Genomic DNA, 19,888 nt, shown 5'->3' with positions numbered 1-19,888 from the left:
TTCGCTTAGGATGAAAACCCGAGAGGGCGTCCTAAGTTGAAAAAAAAAAAGAGCGTTTAGGGTGAAAACCCGAAAGGGCACCCTAAATTGAAAAAGAAAAAAGAGAAAAAATAAGAGAAAATAAGGTGAGTTCAAGATGAAAACCCGCAAAGGGCGTCTTGCAACTAAGGATGGGTCCAAATTGAAAACCCGGAAAGGGCGATTTGGATATCAACAGTGGAAACATCCCGGCACATGAATCTTCTACGAACTCAACAAATCGGAGAAATGTTGCACCCTCCCAAACGTTGTCGCATTTTCAAAGATCATTTGGCAAAGGTTGCATTCAAAGTCACCAAACGGCTTTTCAACTCAGAAGTGTCCACGTTATCGAGATTTAAGACATTCATTTACACATCATTGTGTATTCGTTTTCTAGAATGTTTGCCATGTATTACTTGTTCTTCTCCTCCCTTATGAATAAAGACCATCTTTCCTCCAATTCCTTTTGAGCATCTTGAATTAGATTTAAACCTAATGGTTTATTTATTTTTATGAAAGATAATCGCATATTACTGTACAAAGATTCATTGAAAAGTACAGGTACCCAGAAGCCGATCAAGGCTCATGCACATGCCTGAGATGGTTGAGGAGCATATTCAAAAAAAATCATCAAACATTTGAAGAATTCAAGATCAGAGATCGGAACTTCAAGCTCAAGAGTCAACAACGACAGGCCACCGGAGATCGAGATTACTCTCCAGAGCTCAGAATAACATATGTTGCATATGCATTTTAGGCATACCTAAGAGCATGACATCCATACCATCACATATATGCATATCTTTGCAGGTTTTACCCAGAGCCAATTTCAACTTCACAACGAAGGATATTGGACTCCAGACAACGCAAGTTCAACTTCACGACGAAGGGACCGCTGGTTGTCAACGAACATTTCTCAATTTCAGAGCCAATTTCAACTTCACAACGAAGGATATTGGACTCCAGACAACATAAGTTCAACTTCACGACGGAGGGACCGCTGGTTGTCAACGGACATTTCTCAATTTCAGAGCCAATTTCAACTTCACAACGAAGGATATTGGACTCCAGACAACGTAAGTTCAACTTCACGACGAAGGGACCGCTGGTTGTCAATGAACATTTCTCAATTTCAGAGCCAATCTCAACTTCACAACGAAGGATATTGGACTCCAGACAACGCAAGTTCAACTTCACGACGAAGGGACCGCTGGTTGTCACCAAACATTTCTCCATTTCAGAGCCAATTTCAACTTCACAACGAAGGATATTGGACTCCAGACAACATAAGTTCAACTTCACGACGGAGGGACCGCTGGTTGTCAACGAACATTTCTCAATTTCAGAGCCAATTTCAACTTCACAACGAAGGATATTGGACTCCAGACAACGTAAGTTCAACTTCACGACGAAGGGACCGCTGGTTGTCAACGAACATTTCTCAATTTCAGAGCCAATCTCAACTTCACAACGAAGGATATTAGACTCCAGACAACGCAAGTTCAACTTCACGACGAAGGGACCGCTGGTTGTCACCAAACATTTCTCCATTTCAGAGCCAATTTCAACTTCCCAACGAAGGATATTGGACTCCAGACAACGTAAGTTCAACTTCACGACGAAGGGACCGCTGGTTGTCAACAAGCAATTTCCCAGTTCCAGAACCAGTTCCAACGTCATAGCGGAGGATATTGGACTCGGAACAATACTTGGATTTCAACTTCACGACGAAGGATTTCCAATTCTCAGGCTCAAATTCACGACGAAAGAGCCATATACAATACCAACTTCACAAATAGATTGATCCAACTTCGTGACGAATAGGTCATCTGTAGCACAACCATACCGGAGCTTCGAATTCGATTTCAACTTCACAACGAAAGATATTGGACTCCAGACAACGCAGGTTCAACTTCATGACGAAGGGACCGCTGGTTGTCGATAAACAATTTCCCAATTTCAGCTTCACAACGAAGTATCTTTGGCTAGAAGACGATCCATGAGCTACCTCCAGAACTCTGAGTTCGACTTCAACTTCACGAGTTCGATTTCAATTTCACGACGAAGGATTCAGGCTCAGAATCTTCTAGTTTTAACTCAACCTCACGACGAGGGAGCCATCTCGTGTTTTAAAAACCAGACTCAACATCGAATTTCAACTCTACGACAGAGGATATTCGATATGGACGAAATTTATGTCTTTTAATCTTTGCTCTATTTTCGTTACACAACAATGAGCAAAGAGGGGCAGCTGAATACACTAAATTTCATCCTTATATTATATAATATATATATTTATTATAAATTATATTATATTTACATTTTTTTTCAGGGCCCAACAGTGGACCAAATCCAAGTCCCACGTAACCCTAGCACGCCCCTCACCAGCAGCCACGCATTCCTTGTTTCCAGCCGCTCGAGGACACCACAGCTTGCACGCCTCTCCAACGGTCCCCGAGTCATCCGGCGCAAGAGTCACAACCGTCATCAACAACCAAAGCAATAATCCAGCATTAGAGTTCCATTAGGATTCAAAAGTGTAATCTAAAAATAGGTTTTTTTTATTATAAATAGATGCAAACATCCATTGTAACAGGGGGCCGACGAATACCAAAGATTACAAGGGGATTTTTTTTTCCATACTGAATACAAGCAAAGTTATAAACAAAATTACCAGCAAGACACAACCAAGCATTCATATTTTTTTGAAGGTTTCGTGCAAATATTTCGAAAAGGAAGGTAAAAAGTTCATACCTTTTGCGTGTTTTTCTTCCTTGTCTTGTGTCTTCGTTAAGCTTTGGTTCAAAAGAAACCCAAATAGAGCATTTTAGCCGATGAACGGAGGGGCTTGGTCGGGATCTTCTTTTGTAGATCTAGCCCCCGAGGCTCGTTTTTTATAAAAAATATTTCGATTTTTGAAAACTAGATTTAAAAAGCTTTGGAAAACAGAAAAAAAAACGGGTTTTGCCGCCGATGAACGGCGGCCGTCGCCGTTCAACGGCAGCGGCGAGGCGGCGCGAGGAGGCCAACGGTCGGCTTCTGGAAAATGTCGCCTGTGTTCTTCATTTCTGAAGAACAAGGCAGAGAAAGAAGAGAGGGGAAAGGGGACGTTTCAGCGAGGAAACAAAGAAATGAAGCATCTTTAAAAAAAAAAATTAAGTTTATACAACACATCAGGCGTGTTTTTAAAGAAAATGGGGTAAACTACCCTTTTGGTCCCTCGCAGCTTTTAAAGAGTTATTTTGACCCCGAATTTGCTTTTGAATTGGTCTCTAATTCTGATTTTCTTTCACTTTAGCCATTTAACTTGTTTTTGAATCAATTTAATACTTATACTAACCTTTTTTATTTATTCCATATCATGTAATTATATATATATACGTATTTTCTATATATTTATCTATATACTTAGTGTTAATACATATATATTATTTTAATTAACTTTTTTTTTATCTAGCTACTACATCTTATAATTTTATACGTTATATATGTATTTTTTTTATTATTTACCAATCTTACTCATTTTATCTTATAATTATATTTCTATTAACATTTTATTTTTTTTGTATTTACATATGTATATACATATATATATATATATATTCATTTTACCTATTATTGATATTTTTCCTTTTTAATACTTTAACATATATATATTTCATGTTTCATTCATTAATTATTTATTCCATTTTTATTTTATTTATTTCCCCTTTTACTTTTTACTATTATTATTATTTATTTATTTATGCTATTATATTATATTTTTTATTATTATATATGTATATGTATTACTCATTTTTACTCTTTATTTCTATATATCTTTTATGTATTTTTTATATTCTACATATATATATATATATTTTATTTATTATTTTCATCATTATTATTTCATTACTATTTTTACTATTATAATTGTTATTTTTATTATATGTATATTACGCATATTTTTTTTTCTTTTTTTATTTTTTCATTGCTTTATATTTTATTTTATTATGTGTATTTTTTTATCCATTTATATTTTTATTTTCTTCTTTTTCTTTATTTGTATTTTCGTTTTTTTCCTTTGCATATTTTATTTTATATTTAGTCATATTTCATTCATTCTTTTTTGTATACATTGTTTTTTTTATATATTATTTCGTTTGTTCGTCTTATTTTTCTATTTTATTACTTTCATTACCTAACCATTTTCTTGGCTTTTTGAGAGAACTTCAAACAATCAGTGGTAAGCAATTTGGATCAATATTTTACCTTTTAATTTAACTTTCAATTTTCTTAATTAAAGACAACTGGAAATTACACAGTACCGAAAGGGCAGTTCAAGGGTGCTAGCCCTTCCTTGACTGTAACCGACCCCCGAATCCGACACATCTCTGGTAAGACGCAGATCATGTAAGAAATAGGGTATCCGATCTACCTATTTATTTTTAAATAAATGATCGGTGGCGACTCCTAACCCAATTCATTCAAGTCGAAGCCCAATTCCGGGGCCCAACCGAAAGACGGTTGCGACAGACGTGTCACAGAATAAACATGTAATTGGATGGATTTGCTCTTCATATGTAGCTCCACCGCATCCGGCGTCGCTGTCCTTGGTTGTGCCGTCAACATTAAATTTGAACCATCCAGCTAGGGGAGGACCACAACTGAAGTGGTCATCTCTCGATGGAGCTTTCGACGGTTGGCATTTTGATGGATGTGACCACCATAGATTTCCCTCGATTTGAAGATACCCTTGCCTCGTTTTGGCCCACATCATCGATCTTAATTTGGTATGGACATACCAAAGCCTCCATCGTCATGACTTTGTTGTCGAGGACTTCATCATTACGAGCTAGCCATATTGTCCATGGTGCCACCATCAAGAGCCAAAGGTTTTTCTGTGAACGAGAGAACGAAAATTTAAAGCATAAATCATAATATTCAGCAAATCACAAACTAATCGACCTTAGTAGCTAAAAAAAATGATTGTATTCCTTAGAAATCTTAAATTCGAACGCATCGTTTATAGGGATGTTTGAACGTTCATTGTTTGAGAGTTTTTCGAATATGTATTATTTTATAATCATAAATTGAGTCGAGAATGGGCCATATTCATCGGATATTCAATTGTTCTTGCCCATAGACGAGTCTGAGTTGTGCCCAAATCCTATTGGACTCGCCCCATATGTCTGAAATCCTTTTAAAAGTAGTAAAGTTCCAACATTGTAAGGGACACCTGAAACTTGTATCCATCCATGCAGAAAGTCAAGGCTCATCGAGGTGGTAAACTCGATCTGATCCGAAAAATATATTTTTTTTATTTAAATTTGATTCAAAAAATATATATCTTTCAATCAATCCAGTTTAACTCGAAAAATATATACTCTCCACCATAGATGGGTGTAAGATTTTATGTTAGGGGTAAACTAAAATTTCAGAGGTGAAAACAAATTTTTAATAGGAAATACATAGTAAAAATCTAAAATATATTATAATTTTAAATTTTCAGGGGCGACTATCCCTTGCTCTCCACCCAACTTCGACCCTACCCAAATTTTTAGAGTAAAAATTTGATTCGACCCACTCGACTCGATATAAAAACATATATTTAGATAATAAACGTATAAACCATCCATTCTACAAAGAGCACGTTGGGCATCAACCATTTTAGATCATAAACGAAAATATTTTTAGGATAGACCTACATAATCTAATAATACAAAATATTTTAATAGAGCGGACATTATCAGAAAAATAAAAAAAATCAATCGAAAATTTTTTAGATTTCAAGATGAACATGTACTCACTCTCAACTAAACGTGACTCTTAAAAATTTTAAATTTTTATATAATATAAGTATATTTTTCATATTTTTTATTTATAATTTTTTTTATTTTTTTAGTTTTATAAGTTCTTGTCTAGCATAAAATTTTAAGTTGTTTTTGTCTTACTTGCACTACGATAATTACAGCCCTCCAATGGTTCGTCGAGGCATATCGAGTAACGATATTCTACGTACTCCTGCTTTGAATACTTAGGGGATGTCTGTTTGTTTGGCTCTGAATGAAACCATTCAGCGTTGAATGCTGAACCGTTCAACATTCAACACGTTTGTTTCGCACCTCTGAATGATTCAGTGCTGATTGATTCAGCAAAACAGTGCTGAATGATTCAGCATCAAAGTACATTCTGATGATTCAGAGCCATTATCAAACATCATGTCACATTCAGAGCTAATTCATACAGAGCCTCTGAATCATTCAGCATTTGAATCATTCAACACTTAATCATTCTGAAGTAAACAAACAACCCCTTAATATGCACGTTGATAGAATAAATAGGATCATACCAAATATAGGGTCATATTTGTGTGTATGTTAGGAAGCTAAATATATTTGATTGTTAGATAGTGGATTGAAACTAACCTTTTTTTTAGATTCGATCAACATATAATTGAGATATATCGTATCTCGGGTCTTTCTCGATCTTTTTACCACTTAAATTTAAAAGAATATACTCTGTATCTAGGGATGGATCGTGGGGAAGTAGGTAGGAGCTATCACCCCTTTAAAAAGTTTCAAATTATTATATATTTTAGATACATTTTTATATTTTCGATTGGAAATATGTTTTCACTCTTCAAATTTTATAAATTTATATTCTCTTAAAATTTTATAAATTCATCTCTATTTATATGTGAATGTTAACATTAATGAATCAAAGAAAGTTTGAATAAAAAAAGTACACTAGATTTTCATAAAATTAACAAAAAAAATTAGACATCAAAGATATAAGGGAAAATAACACATTTGATAACTAAATTATTAATTTTGGTCCGTTTTAGTATTTAAATTTTTAATTTTTTAAAATTATACCTAATGTTTAGTTTTCGTTTCATTTTAGCACATGCCGTTAAAGAGCCGAACACATTTAGTACTTAAACTATGAGTTTTGGCCCATTTTAGTACCTAAACTTTCAATTTTTCAAAACTTAATGTTACATTTTGAATGAGGTACTAAAATGAAATAAAAACTAAGGTACTAAAATGAAATAAAAACTAAATTTTAGGTATGGTTTTGAAAAAAAATTGAAAGCTTAAGTTTAAAATTAGATCAAAATTGATAGTTTAAGTGCTAAACACATAATTTACCCGAGATTTAACAATTGAGTTACTAGAAAGAACAAAATAGGAAGTTACATAATAAAGTTAAAAGATTAATATTAGTAACAAAAAATGATTTACCCAATTAAAAATCAAAGTTAAGAAACTTAAAAAGTACATAAACAAATTCACACGTTAACCGGAATACTTAAACACAGTTTGGACTAAAATTTTGTGGAATTAAAGTATAAGGAATATATATTAATATTGAGTACAATAAAGGGAGCAAAACTAAAATTTGACCCTTCAATTTATTATCTCAGCAAAAGAAAAAAAGTTATCTTCAAGCAAACGGATCGAGTTCCCAAATCAGAACTCCCGGGGGGAAACCCCAGAAATTTTGGAAGGAAAATTCGCAAAAGCGGGAACAGAATGGCGACGAGGGACCCACTGGATTTCGATGTCGGAGTAGAAGAAGACGAAGATGGAGCGCCGTCGCCGTCATCTCCGCTGTCCTACTTCGAAAGAGATCGGCACGTTGCGTTCTTTGGAATGTTGTACGATTTGATGCCCTATCACTACCAATCGCAGGAGATCAATCGCCTCACTCTTGCATTCTTCACTATCTCTGGCCTTCACCTTCTCAAAGCCTTAGATCGCGTAACCTTTTAATTGTTTGGTTTCCCCTTTTTTGTTATTTTCAGAATTTTAGGTTACGAATTTAGCAGAAATGTGAATTTTAAGTTAAAATAGCTAGACTTGAATTGATTACAAAGTACTAATAATTTTAATCTTTCGTTTAAGAAAATTTTTGCAATAGCGTATTAGCTTCTTATATCTTCTTAGAAGTACTAATAATATTAGATAATTTCTTTTAATTTTCTTATAATATTTGGCTTGATCATTTTTTGTAGTTGTTTAGGAAGTAAAAGAATCTTCTTTCTTAAGGCAATTTGATCATACATTGAACTACTTAATTAGATGGTACTAAAACCCCCTTTTGAAGTACTTATTGATTTTGGTTTGCATATATTTTAGGTTGACAAGGACAGAGTTGCCAGTTGGGTTTTATCATTTCGAGCTCATCCGATAAATCAAGCAGAATTGAAAAATGGTTTGGACGTTGGCTTTAAAATATTGTCTTGCTTTGTTGCCTTTTGGTGCTCCATTGTGCTTTTGATATATAGAAAGAAGTTATTTTCTAAAAGGAAATATGATTTTTTTGTGTAGGACAATTTTACGGGTTTCATGGTTCTAGGATGTCACAGTTCCCTCCGGATGAAAATGGGGTATGAAAAAAGTCATTATATTTTCCTTAAGACATTAATTGTTTAGTTTAATTGCTTTTTTTCTGTTTATTCTGCATATAGGTTTCAGTTTGTAATGCTGGTCATTTGGCGAGCACTTATTGTGCCCTAGCCATACTAAAGACTGTTGGCTTTAATATATTGACCATAGACAAAGAATCAATACTGATATCAATGAGGAATCTTCAACAGCCTGATGGAAGGTATGCTACGAAGTGTCGTCCGTCTACCTCTATTGTTTGTAAGGGCAATCAATATATATTGATGATATTCCCGTGAACAAACATGGAATGGAAAGTGAAAGGCCAAAATTTGTTTCTTCCTTTCAAATTCTCATGTGATAGATCTTGTAGACTGATTACTTTTGCATGAAGATGAAGCTATTAATTGTGTTTCTCATAATCTTGTAGTTTTATGCCGGTGCATCTTGGTGCAGAGACAGATCTTCGATTTGTATATTGTGCTGGTAAGAACTAAAAGCATTACCAGTTACAGTTCAAGCTATATAATTTCAAGTTCTCCATAATGAAATCTTGGTTTAGCTAATTGATGTATCAGCTGCTATCTGTTTTATGTTGGAGGATTGGAGTGGAATGGATAGGGAGAAAACCAAGGACTACATCTTAAATTGCCAGGTCTACCAGCTTGCACTGCTGAACTCTCGATGCTTTTATTTGATCTTTATTTTCTGCATACATTATGGCCTGTGTACTGAAGAAGTGATTTTACTCTTTCAGTCTTATGATGGTGGCTTTGGCTTGATGCCTGGTTTAGAATCACATGGTGAGTTAAATAATATCTCATCTATTTACAGATTTATGATCTGTCAACTCCGTGCATCTAGAGCAGGCCTAATCACTGTTTCTCTGCAATTTTCTCATTGCTCATAGTTTTCATTAAACAAATTCAGCTGAGAATGGTTTTGGTCAATACTTAACCGATTCCAATTCCTTTTTCCCTCATACTACTTTTATCAAATTTTCATACTGTTCACTGATATTTGCTGATGGGTTTATATTTTAATAAGAAAAGTTGTGTCATGAAACTACCCCAGGCTACATTTCTTTAGGTTTGATTCTGTTCGCTCTGATGAAGATACCAACAGCATTAGTCTTAATGATGCAGGGGGTGGTACATATTGTGCTGTGGCATCTCTTCGATTAATGGGGTACATTGAAGATGATCTTCTGTCAAAAAATGCAACATCTTCTATCATAAATGTGCCGTTATTGCTCGACTGGTGCATGCAGGTTTACTTTTATCATTTAGCATCTAGAAGCATCACTAACCATGTCTGGAAGATGTTTTTAACTTAATATGTAGAAATTGACAATGAACCTCAAGAGAATCATTATAAGAGCTTAAAAGTGGTAATAAAGCAAACATTTTTTCGTAGATGATTTAATATTATTATCTGTGTGAAAACTCAAATTTTAAGTTAGTTGTTAGGCAACTTATGCAATTTCTATGCCTCAATAATGTTTCATCCTCTTTCCTCTCTTCTTTCTACAGAGACAGGCAATTGATGGTGGATTTCAAGGCAGAGCCAATAAATCTAGTGATACATGCTATGCATTTTGGTAAGAAGAAAAACCTTCGTCCATGGCATGGTATAAGGTGCTGTTGTTTTGATGCAATGATGTTCTTGTGTAGGGTTGGGGCAGTTTTGAGGATCTTAGGGGGCTACAAATTTATTGACAAGATTGCTCTGCGCGGATTTTTGCTGACTTGTCAGTCTGAGGTGCTCATTCTACTTGGCACATTATCTAGAAATCAACATGCATTCAAAAGAACCCTCGTCTAAATGGGGGTTTATCGATAGTTTCTCAAAAGATGCCCTTTGCATTTAAATTTTAAGTAGAGAGAAAATATCCCCATGATCCGTGGAAGACAAGAGTATTGAATTTTCTCTATAAATGTTTTTTTCAGAAAGAAATTTAATACTAGGAGCTACAGAAAATTGAATCAAGGCAAGCTTAAAATGTCAAATCAGTTGCCTTGCTTAAAAAAATGGTTGTCCCTTGTTCCCATATGTAATGGGGTAAGAGGAGGTAAGATAGTAGGCTGCCCCCAACAATAGGTTAAGAGTTGCTTCCGTAGAAGACCTCCGAATTATGAAATGTCCTCCAAATCAGTTGCCTTGCTTCATATACATATATGTAATCCAATAGTGATATAATAACCCTTATCTCTTCATAAATATCTCATTTATTAATTCTAATCTGTCAGACTGTCAATTTTATTCCTTTTTTATTTATCAGTTTGGAGGTTTCAGCAAGTATCCGAGGGAGCTACCCGATTTGTATCATTCCTACTACGGATGTACTGCATTCAGCCTATTGGAAGAACCTGGCTTGAATCCACTCTGTGCTGAACTCGGAATGACAGATCTTGCTGCCTTAGGTATACTTTGACACCATTTTTATTTATTACCTGCATTTGTTCGCAATACATGTACCCTGAACTCCAGTGCACCATCAATAGCGCATCTTTTTTTTTTTGTCGGATTTGTAGTTTTTGCTCATCTTTTCTCGATTGCGGATCTAAACCTATTTACGTATATAAGATTTAAGAAAACTTGAACTTAGTGTTTTATTGACAAATTTCATTATGTAAGCGCAAAGTATGGTGAGATCGGCAAGACATCCCAAATTAGTTCGATTCTATCATGCTTTCCTTTATCATCGCATCCCTCATTTTCATGTGCTTCTCTCATTCATGGCTTGAATCTCTCTTCGGGTTTTGATCACTTGTGCATAACTTGGAACATGTTGGTGTTGTTGCTATTGCTCTCATCCACGACTCACGTTAGTTTTGAGTTTTTTATAAACAGATCATAAGTGTTGCATCACTGCACTCACTCAATTATGATTTGTCCAAGTTCCCTATCTTCTTACGGTAAAAGAAAATGACACGAGGAGATTCTGTGCGGTGAAAAGCCACTACCGCAACGGAAGCCTCGTTGCGGTGGAAAGACAATTCTCACCGCACAGTTTCGTCGAAAGTGTTTCTAGAGTCCGCCATAGATGCGTGGCTCCCTTAATGTGTTGATTGATGAAAAGCACTGCCATATCTTGGTATGAACCACTTATTTCAATAGCTAAATTACTCGTAATCCCCTAAAATCATGGTATGTTTAGTTTGTAGAAAATATTATCATCATGGTAATATTGTTTCCGAAATTTTATATCCACATTTATTTTATATTTATTCTCACTAGGAAAAAATAGGTAAAAAGACATTAGAGGTCCTTGTATTTTAAAAAAAACTAATGTGGCCCTCATATTATTTTTCCTCTCAATATGACCCTTCAACTCATAAAATAAGCCTAATATAACCTTTTGATCAATGTTTTTCGTCGTTGACTATTATGGGGTTTACATGGCAGTTCACGGTGCTGAGTGGCGATCTACGGTGTTGATGTGACAGTCCACAATAGTTGATAACGTGATAGATAATAAGGTAGATGGGCTAAATTGATAATTTAAACATGCCAGATGGACTGTCAAGTCAGTACCGTAAATCGTTATGTTAGAACTATGAACTGTCACGTCAGCATTGTAGTGGTCAAATAATGAAAAATGTTGGTCAAAGGGTCATATTAGGTTTGTTTTCGGTCATATATAGAGAGAGAAATAATACGAAGTCCACATTAATTTTTTTTTCAGAAGTATAGGGATCTTTGATTCCTTTTATCTAAAAGAATATTAGCAATAATATTGTTTTTAGATCAAGATTTAAGAAATCTTATTTCTACTCATTCTTAGGTATTTATCAATTTCCTATCATTTTGGACAAAATTTAATCTTGTGATAATGGGACTTCATATTGGTTCGTCCGTTGCATACATATTGAGATAATGTAAACTTGAATCTTGTTTGAGTTTTGTTTTTCATATATGATATTCATTTATGTAATTTTTTTAAATATTGTGTAATATAATGTATTAAACACGAAGTTTTTTTAAAAAAAAAGTAGAACGAAAATAATCTTATACTTTTTCATATAAAATATTTTAATTTAATATTAAAAGTTTAAACTGTTAAAATAATATACATCACAAGGATAATGTGATAAAAATTATATCAAGTAGCATGAATTAAGTTATCTCAGTGGTTACATGAATGCTTACTATTAGATGTCACGGTTTGAGCACCAAAGATTACATGGTATTTGAGTGTTCATTATTAAATGATTGAGAATCTTTAGAATAATAAAATACTACCACTTGTAGGAACCTTAATTAATAAAAAAAATATTTCAAGCAATCTTATATTATTCTAATTAAATGCTTTTAAGTATATGTTCTTTCTAAATTTATCAAATTGATAATGTAAATTTTTTAGTAATATATTAGATAATGTTATACCAAAAATTAATTAATCTAGTGAGATGAGGCACTAGATTCCTTAAGCAAGGTTAGGAGTTCAAGCCCTGGCGATTGTGAATGGAGTAAATTGGGTTGGGAGGGTCGCCCTTGTCGCTGCAGTACCCGATTCGGATTAGTCAATCAATAGATAATGTTATATTTTTGATGATTTATCCTATACTTTTAAGAAGTTCATATGCTTCTTGTTGTTGTGGTCCCCATTTTAATTCAATTGACTTTTTTGATGATGTCCGTCAAAGGTGCGACAATGGTAGAGAAATAGTTGACAAAGCGACGATCGAAAATTGCTAAGCCATGGAAAAATCTTACCTAGGTTATAGAAGATGGCGTGGGCCATTCTTGAATTGCCTTTAACTTTTGAACATCGACATGAATTCCTTGTGCACTTATTATAAAGCCTAAAAAGATAAGCTTACAAAACACACACTTGTTCATGTTAGCATAAAAGTGTTCTCGTCGGAGAACCTCAAAAATCGAGCGAACATGGACGATATGAGATTCAAGAAAAGAGTGGATAAGAATATTATTAAAGTAAACAACATACTTGTGGTGTGGTTTAATTCTTGTTTCGTAACTGAGATGGTACAATGATTAAGGCTTTCCTGGATGTAGCTTTTTCACAACAAATCTAATTCTTTGGTTTCTTCAAGATTGTTTGTTCGACGAGGTATGATGGAACCTTGAATTAGATTAGTGTGGTGTTATTTTCCTTTTTTTGGAGGTAATCTGTCAGGTGAATCACCTAACACTTCTCAGAAATCATGTAAGAGAGAAATAAACACATTAGATAAATCTTTGTTAATGTTAGAAACCGAAACAATTGATTCCTTAAAACGAGCAAGGATGCAAGGCTTTTTGGTGATGATTCTCTCTCAATTCTTTTGTGCTCACACATAGATTTTGAGTCACTCTTTTTTTTTCTCACAATTAGGTTCACTCAACTTTTGTGGGTTATGTTCTTAGCTTTAATGGGTTGTACCTCTTTTGTTTTTACCTATTTTTCATGTTTTTTTTCTTTTTATGTTTTCCGCCCTCCTCACAAATTGGCATCAATTGATTTTTCAAGTGATTCTTTTGTTTTCAATGACTGAAAATTGATATCTTCCATTACAATGTTACTACCATCGTATTCATCGATGTCATTGTCCGATTCATTATCTGTGGTAGAAGGTGGAGTAGAAGTGGGCGTAGATAAATTACCATGGTAAGTAGATGAAGTACCTTGGTTAATAGATGAAGTACCTTGGTTAATAAATGAAGTACCTTGGTAAGTGTTTCTGAAACGATACTTCCTTTGAAGTTGTGATTCGATTATCATTGCTTTCTTCAGTGTATCTTCAAGCCTTTCATAACCATGTAAGTCAAGAAGATTAATGATGTTTGAATGTAAATCGATAACAAATATGTTCACTCTATATACTTTTGTTTCATGTATGTCTACATGATTTATTAAGGATGTCATCTCCTTGTAGTAGTCTTCTACTGAATTTCTTTATTGTCGAAGTCGGTGAAGTCGTTGCTTAACTTCTCAAATCTAGTCTATCGGAAGAAAACACTTTCTCTTTACTTATTTTAGTGCGTACCATGAATTAATTCTTGGAAATTTTCGTTTTGTGTGCCTCCACCATGCGAGAGCATAACCTATAAATTCTAAGGTGATCAATGGTACTTGTTCTTCCATTGGACAATTGTCGTGGGAGAGTATGATGTTGACCCTGCTTTCCCAGTCAATGTAGCATTTGGATCGTTTGTTCCTTCAAATCTTGGTATTGTGATCATCGGTTTAGTAAAAAGACATGGTATTTGAAATCTCGGTTGTGCACATCTATGTTGTATGATGTTGTGTTCGTAGTTTTCAACTTGTCTCAGTTGATAATTGGTAATTTGATTTGCTTATCGTTGATGAATTCCATCAAGTTCATCCATTATTTGTTGAAGTCCATTAAACATGTTCATTTGTTGAGCAATGACGCTCATGATGCCTCGGAATGCCTCAAATTCTATTACATCTTCTTCCATCCTGAAGGCCACAACACTCAAAGAACAACTTAAAGTGGAAAAGAAAATCATATAAAACAAGAAACCTCATAAGTCACTCTAAGGAAGTAATACACCGAGAGACAAGTAAGTCGATCTTGTACTCTTTAAAACTCTCTTACCAAAAAGCTTTTCAATTTTCGTGTCTGAGTTCAATTGCTAACAAAGAGGAGAAGAATTATATAAAAAGCTCTAAGAGGTTAAACAAAGGTATGATTTCAAGAGAACGAGAATCAAGGAAGGAGGAGTATGCGAACTCTTTTAACCTACTAACACAAGGAGAAGAATGTGTTAAATGACGTAGATGAACAATAAACAAGTAAAAAAAGGAACCTAAAGCAATAAGAATGTAGAAAATTGGAAAACATAAACCCATAAAAAAACATGAATTTTTGGATCATTTTGTAACTTTTAATAGTTGGAGATTCAATAAAGCAATATCCTATAGTAAGAGGACTATTAATGTACTTTACCCAAAATAATTTTATATTTCATTAATTAAACATACTTCTAAATTGAAATAAATTATATATTAATCGAATTAAAATTCAGTTAATTTGTCAGTTTTTGATGTGAAGAAAAAGAACAAAATAAAAAATTAGTTGACCCTATTCCCATATGTAACGGGGTAAAGGGGAGGTAGGGTAGTAGGTTGCCCCAACGCAAGGTTGAGAGCAATTTTCGTAGAAGACCTCCGGCAGTTATGAATTGTTCACCGTGTGACTCAATCCCACGATCATAAGATTAAGAGTCTTGTGCTCTACCAACTGAACTGAACGGGCAATTCAAAAAGAACAAAATAAGAGGGCATGAAAGGAAGGGTGGGATGTCAAAATGTGATGATTTTGGGTAAGGTGGGGTTTACTTTATACCCAATTTACACTTTCACGGGCAATTTCATCTGCTTTGTCGTTTTGGAAACTGCCTCTCTTATTTTTTTAAATTTTAATAAATATATTCCTTCATTATATTTGTGTATTTGAATATTATCATTTTTCTTCAGAAATATTAAAAAAATGATTATTTGTACTTTATTTACATACCCAAAAATTTAAAATGATATACCAAGATAAACTAGATTTCATACAAATTAATTTAAATCTGTACTGACTACTTTAAGAACAACTCATAATTTATATATTATAATATTTAATCTATTTTTTTATGATAAATTGTATGATGATTTAATTTTTTTTTGATACACACAAAAGTTTAGGTCAGGGGTGGCTCTTCCAATTCAGAGTCATGACATACCCTAGACCCAATTGAGATTTACACAAGGTTTTACATATTTCCCACCAAGAGTGACGGTGGTGGGATTCAAACTTGACCTTACAAGCTCAAATTCTTGAATCCCAACCACTTGTGCCGACACTCATTGGCTATATGATGATTTAATTATAAGAGGAGTTTAATCTTATCACCTTATCAATCAGACCATTTAAGTATTTAAATGATAATAAACAAATTACATGTACTTAACATTTGATATAGAAATTGATGTGATAATTAACAAATTTGATATAATTACTTATTTAATCGCATAACTTACATATTCTATCGATTTGATATGTACCTCCTCAAATATTGACAAAAGATAGTTTGTTTGATATCATTTAAATAGTTAAGTGGTTTGGTTGACAAAATTAAAAGATCTACAATCAAATCGAAATCTGTCAATAATTAAATGATCAAGAGTGTAATTTACCCAAAATAGTATTCAATCCTACATTTTCCCAAATTTGCACCAAATCTTCTTAATGGAGTAAAAACTAAGCAATAATCATCATTTTGAAGAATATAACCATGTTGACAACATCAACAACAATGTTTCTAAGAATCAAAATCAACCCCTAGATTACTCCACATTTTACAAACACGTCCTAATCTTATATTTACTAGCAATTTAAAGCACATATTTTGCAAGAAATTTACAGCACCAAATCTGATTAAAGAAGATCAGTAAATCAATTCACTCATTGAAATGATTACAAAGGCGCCACCAAACAGCTAAGGAGAGACGTGAGATTAATATAAAAACAAATCCCCTCCCACTTTCAGTTTTGGTTGGTAAAAAAAACTAAAAAAATCTTGTTAATTCAAATGGAAATTCACCATTGCTGATGAAGAACAAGAACCAAGAGCAAAACTGCCTGAGATTTATGACTCATTGAACCCTTTTCTTTTGTATCTTCTGCACCATTGTTACCTATTTCCTCCATTAATGTACAATCTTCTTCTTCCTATGGAGCTTCCCCTCAGCTTCCTGCAAGAACCTGAACTTTGAAGGAGGTGAAGAAGATGATGATGACGTGTCTAAATCTCCACCGTTTGATGATTTAAACAAAGGGTCGAATGCTCCACAAGCAGCCTCTAATGGAGTTAGAGGAGGTGTCAAGAATGGAGGTGAAGCAAGTGGTGTCAAATATGGTGTTTCAACACAGAAAACCACACCTTCCTCAGACTCCAAGTCCTCCTTTGTTTCTTCAACAATGGTGAACAATAACCCTGGTGGCCCCAAACCATCATCATCATCACCATAGGGCTTGAAGAACAAATCCTTGTTGGACTGGAGACTATGATTAATATGATGAGACGGCTGTCGTTGGATTCCGTGTGGACTCGGTGCTGATTTCTTCCAGCAAAACATGTAGAACAGCTCGGTTGCTGAGCTGTTGTAATCATTCTCAATGTCTACTGAGTTGGTTGTCAATCTCTTCTTCCACCATAGCAGGTAATACAACTCGGCAATCAAAGCTAAGAACAGAACAACGAAAACTATGCTCAAACCAACCCCTACACTGCTCAAAGATTTCATTTTTACATCACAAAAATGAAAACCTCAGAAAATAATAAACACCCTTTCATCAGTTCAAGGAAAAAGTGAAGAATCAAAGGGAAAAAAGCACAGAAAAAGAAGGGTTAATGAGAGGTTTCAATCAAAAAACAAAAACCCAGAAAGTAAATTGATGAACTTTGACCTGAAAGTTGAAGCATCCCAACCCCAAAGTGAGTCATATGATTATCAAAGCTAATCATAACCTTGTGTTAGAGCGCAAGACTCTTAATTTTGTGGTCGTGGGATCGAGTTCTACTGAGGACAATTCATAACGGAGGTCTTTCATGGAAGTTGCTCTCAACGTTAGGATATACTATTACCCAACCTCTTCCTTATTCCATTACATATGAGAATAGGATCAATTAATTTCTTGAAAGCATAAGAAATATGCTCTCATTCAGCTTTTACCTGCAAAAATAATAATGTTTACTAAAACAGCTTAATGAATTAATAATTAAATGTGAAAAAGTTTTCTTTTTCCATGAAAATCACATTATTTTTAATCATCAAGCATGATTATGAAAAATATTTTTTTATTTTTTTTTATTTTTTAGACTTTTAATATAAAAATAATTGTTTAAATTATATTAAAGTTGATTTTTGGTGTTTAAAGAATTTTTTATTAAAAATAAGTGTTTAATATTTTTTACGTTACACTGTTAGATACTTACCGTTTAAAAAAAGTTAAGTGACACGTGTTACATTAAGTTTTTTTAAAAAAAAAATTTAAATAATATTTTATTTTTAAAATAATAAAAAATATAAGTGTATCACGTGTCAATTAATAATTTTTTTTATCAGTAGGACTTAAAAGTGTAACAAAAACATTATATACATATTTTTAACAAAAAATAGGTACCAAAAAGAAAATTTTAAGTATAATTTAAGCACTTATTTTTTAGACTATTTTTAAAGGATAAATACAGTGTAGATCTTTGCATTCCGATTATTGTTTTGACCACTAAACATTTAAAACTTATAAAATAATCATTAAATTAACTGAATGTGTACAAAATGATCAATAAATCTTATCAATTGTTATAAAATGACTATTAAACTTTATCAATTTTTTTATAAATGATTATTAGATTTATTAATTTTTATAATTTTTATAATATTATAATAATTATTTTATAATGATTCGATAAATTTAATAATAATTTTATATTTTTAAAAATTAATAATTAAAATGATAATTTTAATAAAATTCGGTTACATCTAATGTAATTTATTATTTTTGAAATAATTGAGCATAGAAAAAACAAAAATGAAAAGCAGAAGAACTATATAAACACCTATTAGTAGATAACTACAAATTTTTTAATTAAAAATATACTAATTTCTCTAAAAATAATATTTTTTAAGTATAACTACTTGTATATAATATATTATTTCAATTCATTTAAAGTATTTTTAATATGAGCCAATTCTTTTTATTCAGTTGTTAAGTTCATTCACAATATCAAAATTTTAAAAATACTAAGAAATTAGGGGAAAATGTTCTTTTAAAATTAATTAAATTTTAAATTTTAATATTTATGATTTGAAATTAAATTTTATAATATAAATTCAATTTATACTGTATATAGTATTTTTAAAATAAATATTAAAAGATATTAATTTTAATAGACAGATTATTGATAAAATATAGAAAATAATATTTTTTTAAAAATAAATTTAACCCAACCAAATTAAGTTTACTCATTTATAAATATTGATGAATTATACAAAATTTAAGAATATATTTTTGTTGATGAAATAAACAAGATTATATCAGGTATAGGTAGTTCACTCCTTCGGATTTAGACGAAAAATCACAATTGATATCTGAAAAACGATCAGACAATTATATTGACATTGATTATATGAATAAGTGTCTAGAAGAATGATTGTGTTAATCTTCTCTTTCTAGATCCCATGCATAACGACTTAAATATTATATCTCAGTGTTGATGTCAAGACTAGGATTATGATACCCATTTGAAGGTTAGTACAATGGACGATCTTACTTGACATGATCAATTGTCAAGTTGCCAATTGATTCTGATAGATTATGTGGAGCCTGTCAATAATTATGTCAAAAGATTTTGATCTTTCGAGATGTACAAGGTTTGAGTTTCTATATCTCAAATCCGGAGATAACCCTTGATAAAAACATCTCTCGAGAGAGATTCGTTTAAAGAAATTATTCGAAGATCTTGATACGTAG

At 32.8% G+C, this 19,888-nt stretch overlaps 2 protein-coding genes across 2 annotated transcripts; one reads left to right on the top strand and one right to left on the bottom strand.

The window, feature by feature from the left end:
- The first annotated feature begins 7,464 nt into the window (after positions 1-7,464).
- LOC120156131 (geranylgeranyl transferase type-1 subunit beta-like) lies at positions 7,465-11,005 on the top strand. Its single transcript, XM_039167546.1, has 11 exons — positions 7,465-7,766; positions 8,145-8,220; positions 8,337-8,395; positions 8,477-8,616; positions 8,824-8,879; positions 8,972-9,048; positions 9,151-9,196; positions 9,539-9,663; positions 9,926-9,993; positions 10,067-10,154; positions 10,675-11,005. Exons 1-11 carry the CDS (start codon positions 7,539-7,541, stop codon positions 10,825-10,827), a joined length of 1,116 nt encoding a protein of 371 aa, XP_039023477.1. The 5' UTR covers positions 7,465-7,538; the 3' UTR covers positions 10,828-11,005.
- A 6,056-nt stretch (positions 11,006-17,061) lies between these two features.
- On the bottom strand, positions 17,062-17,658 carry LOC120156056. Its single transcript, XM_039167467.1, has one exon. It carries the CDS (start codon positions 17,656-17,658, stop codon positions 17,062-17,064), a length of 597 nt encoding a protein of 198 aa, XP_039023398.1.
- Between the last annotated feature and the right edge of the window lie 2,230 nt (positions 17,659-19,888).

This window comes from Hibiscus syriacus, unplaced genomic scaffold (genome assembly GCF_006381635.1).
Source record: "Hibiscus syriacus cultivar Baekdansim isolate YM2019G1 unplaced genomic scaffold, ASM638163v2 tig00111213_pilon, whole genome shotgun sequence".
Lineage (NCBI taxonomy): Eukaryota > Viridiplantae > Streptophyta > Magnoliopsida > Malvales > Malvaceae > Hibiscus > Hibiscus syriacus.
Note: the sequence above shows the minus strand (reverse complement) of the source record. Positions and strands in the feature narration are given on the sequence as shown.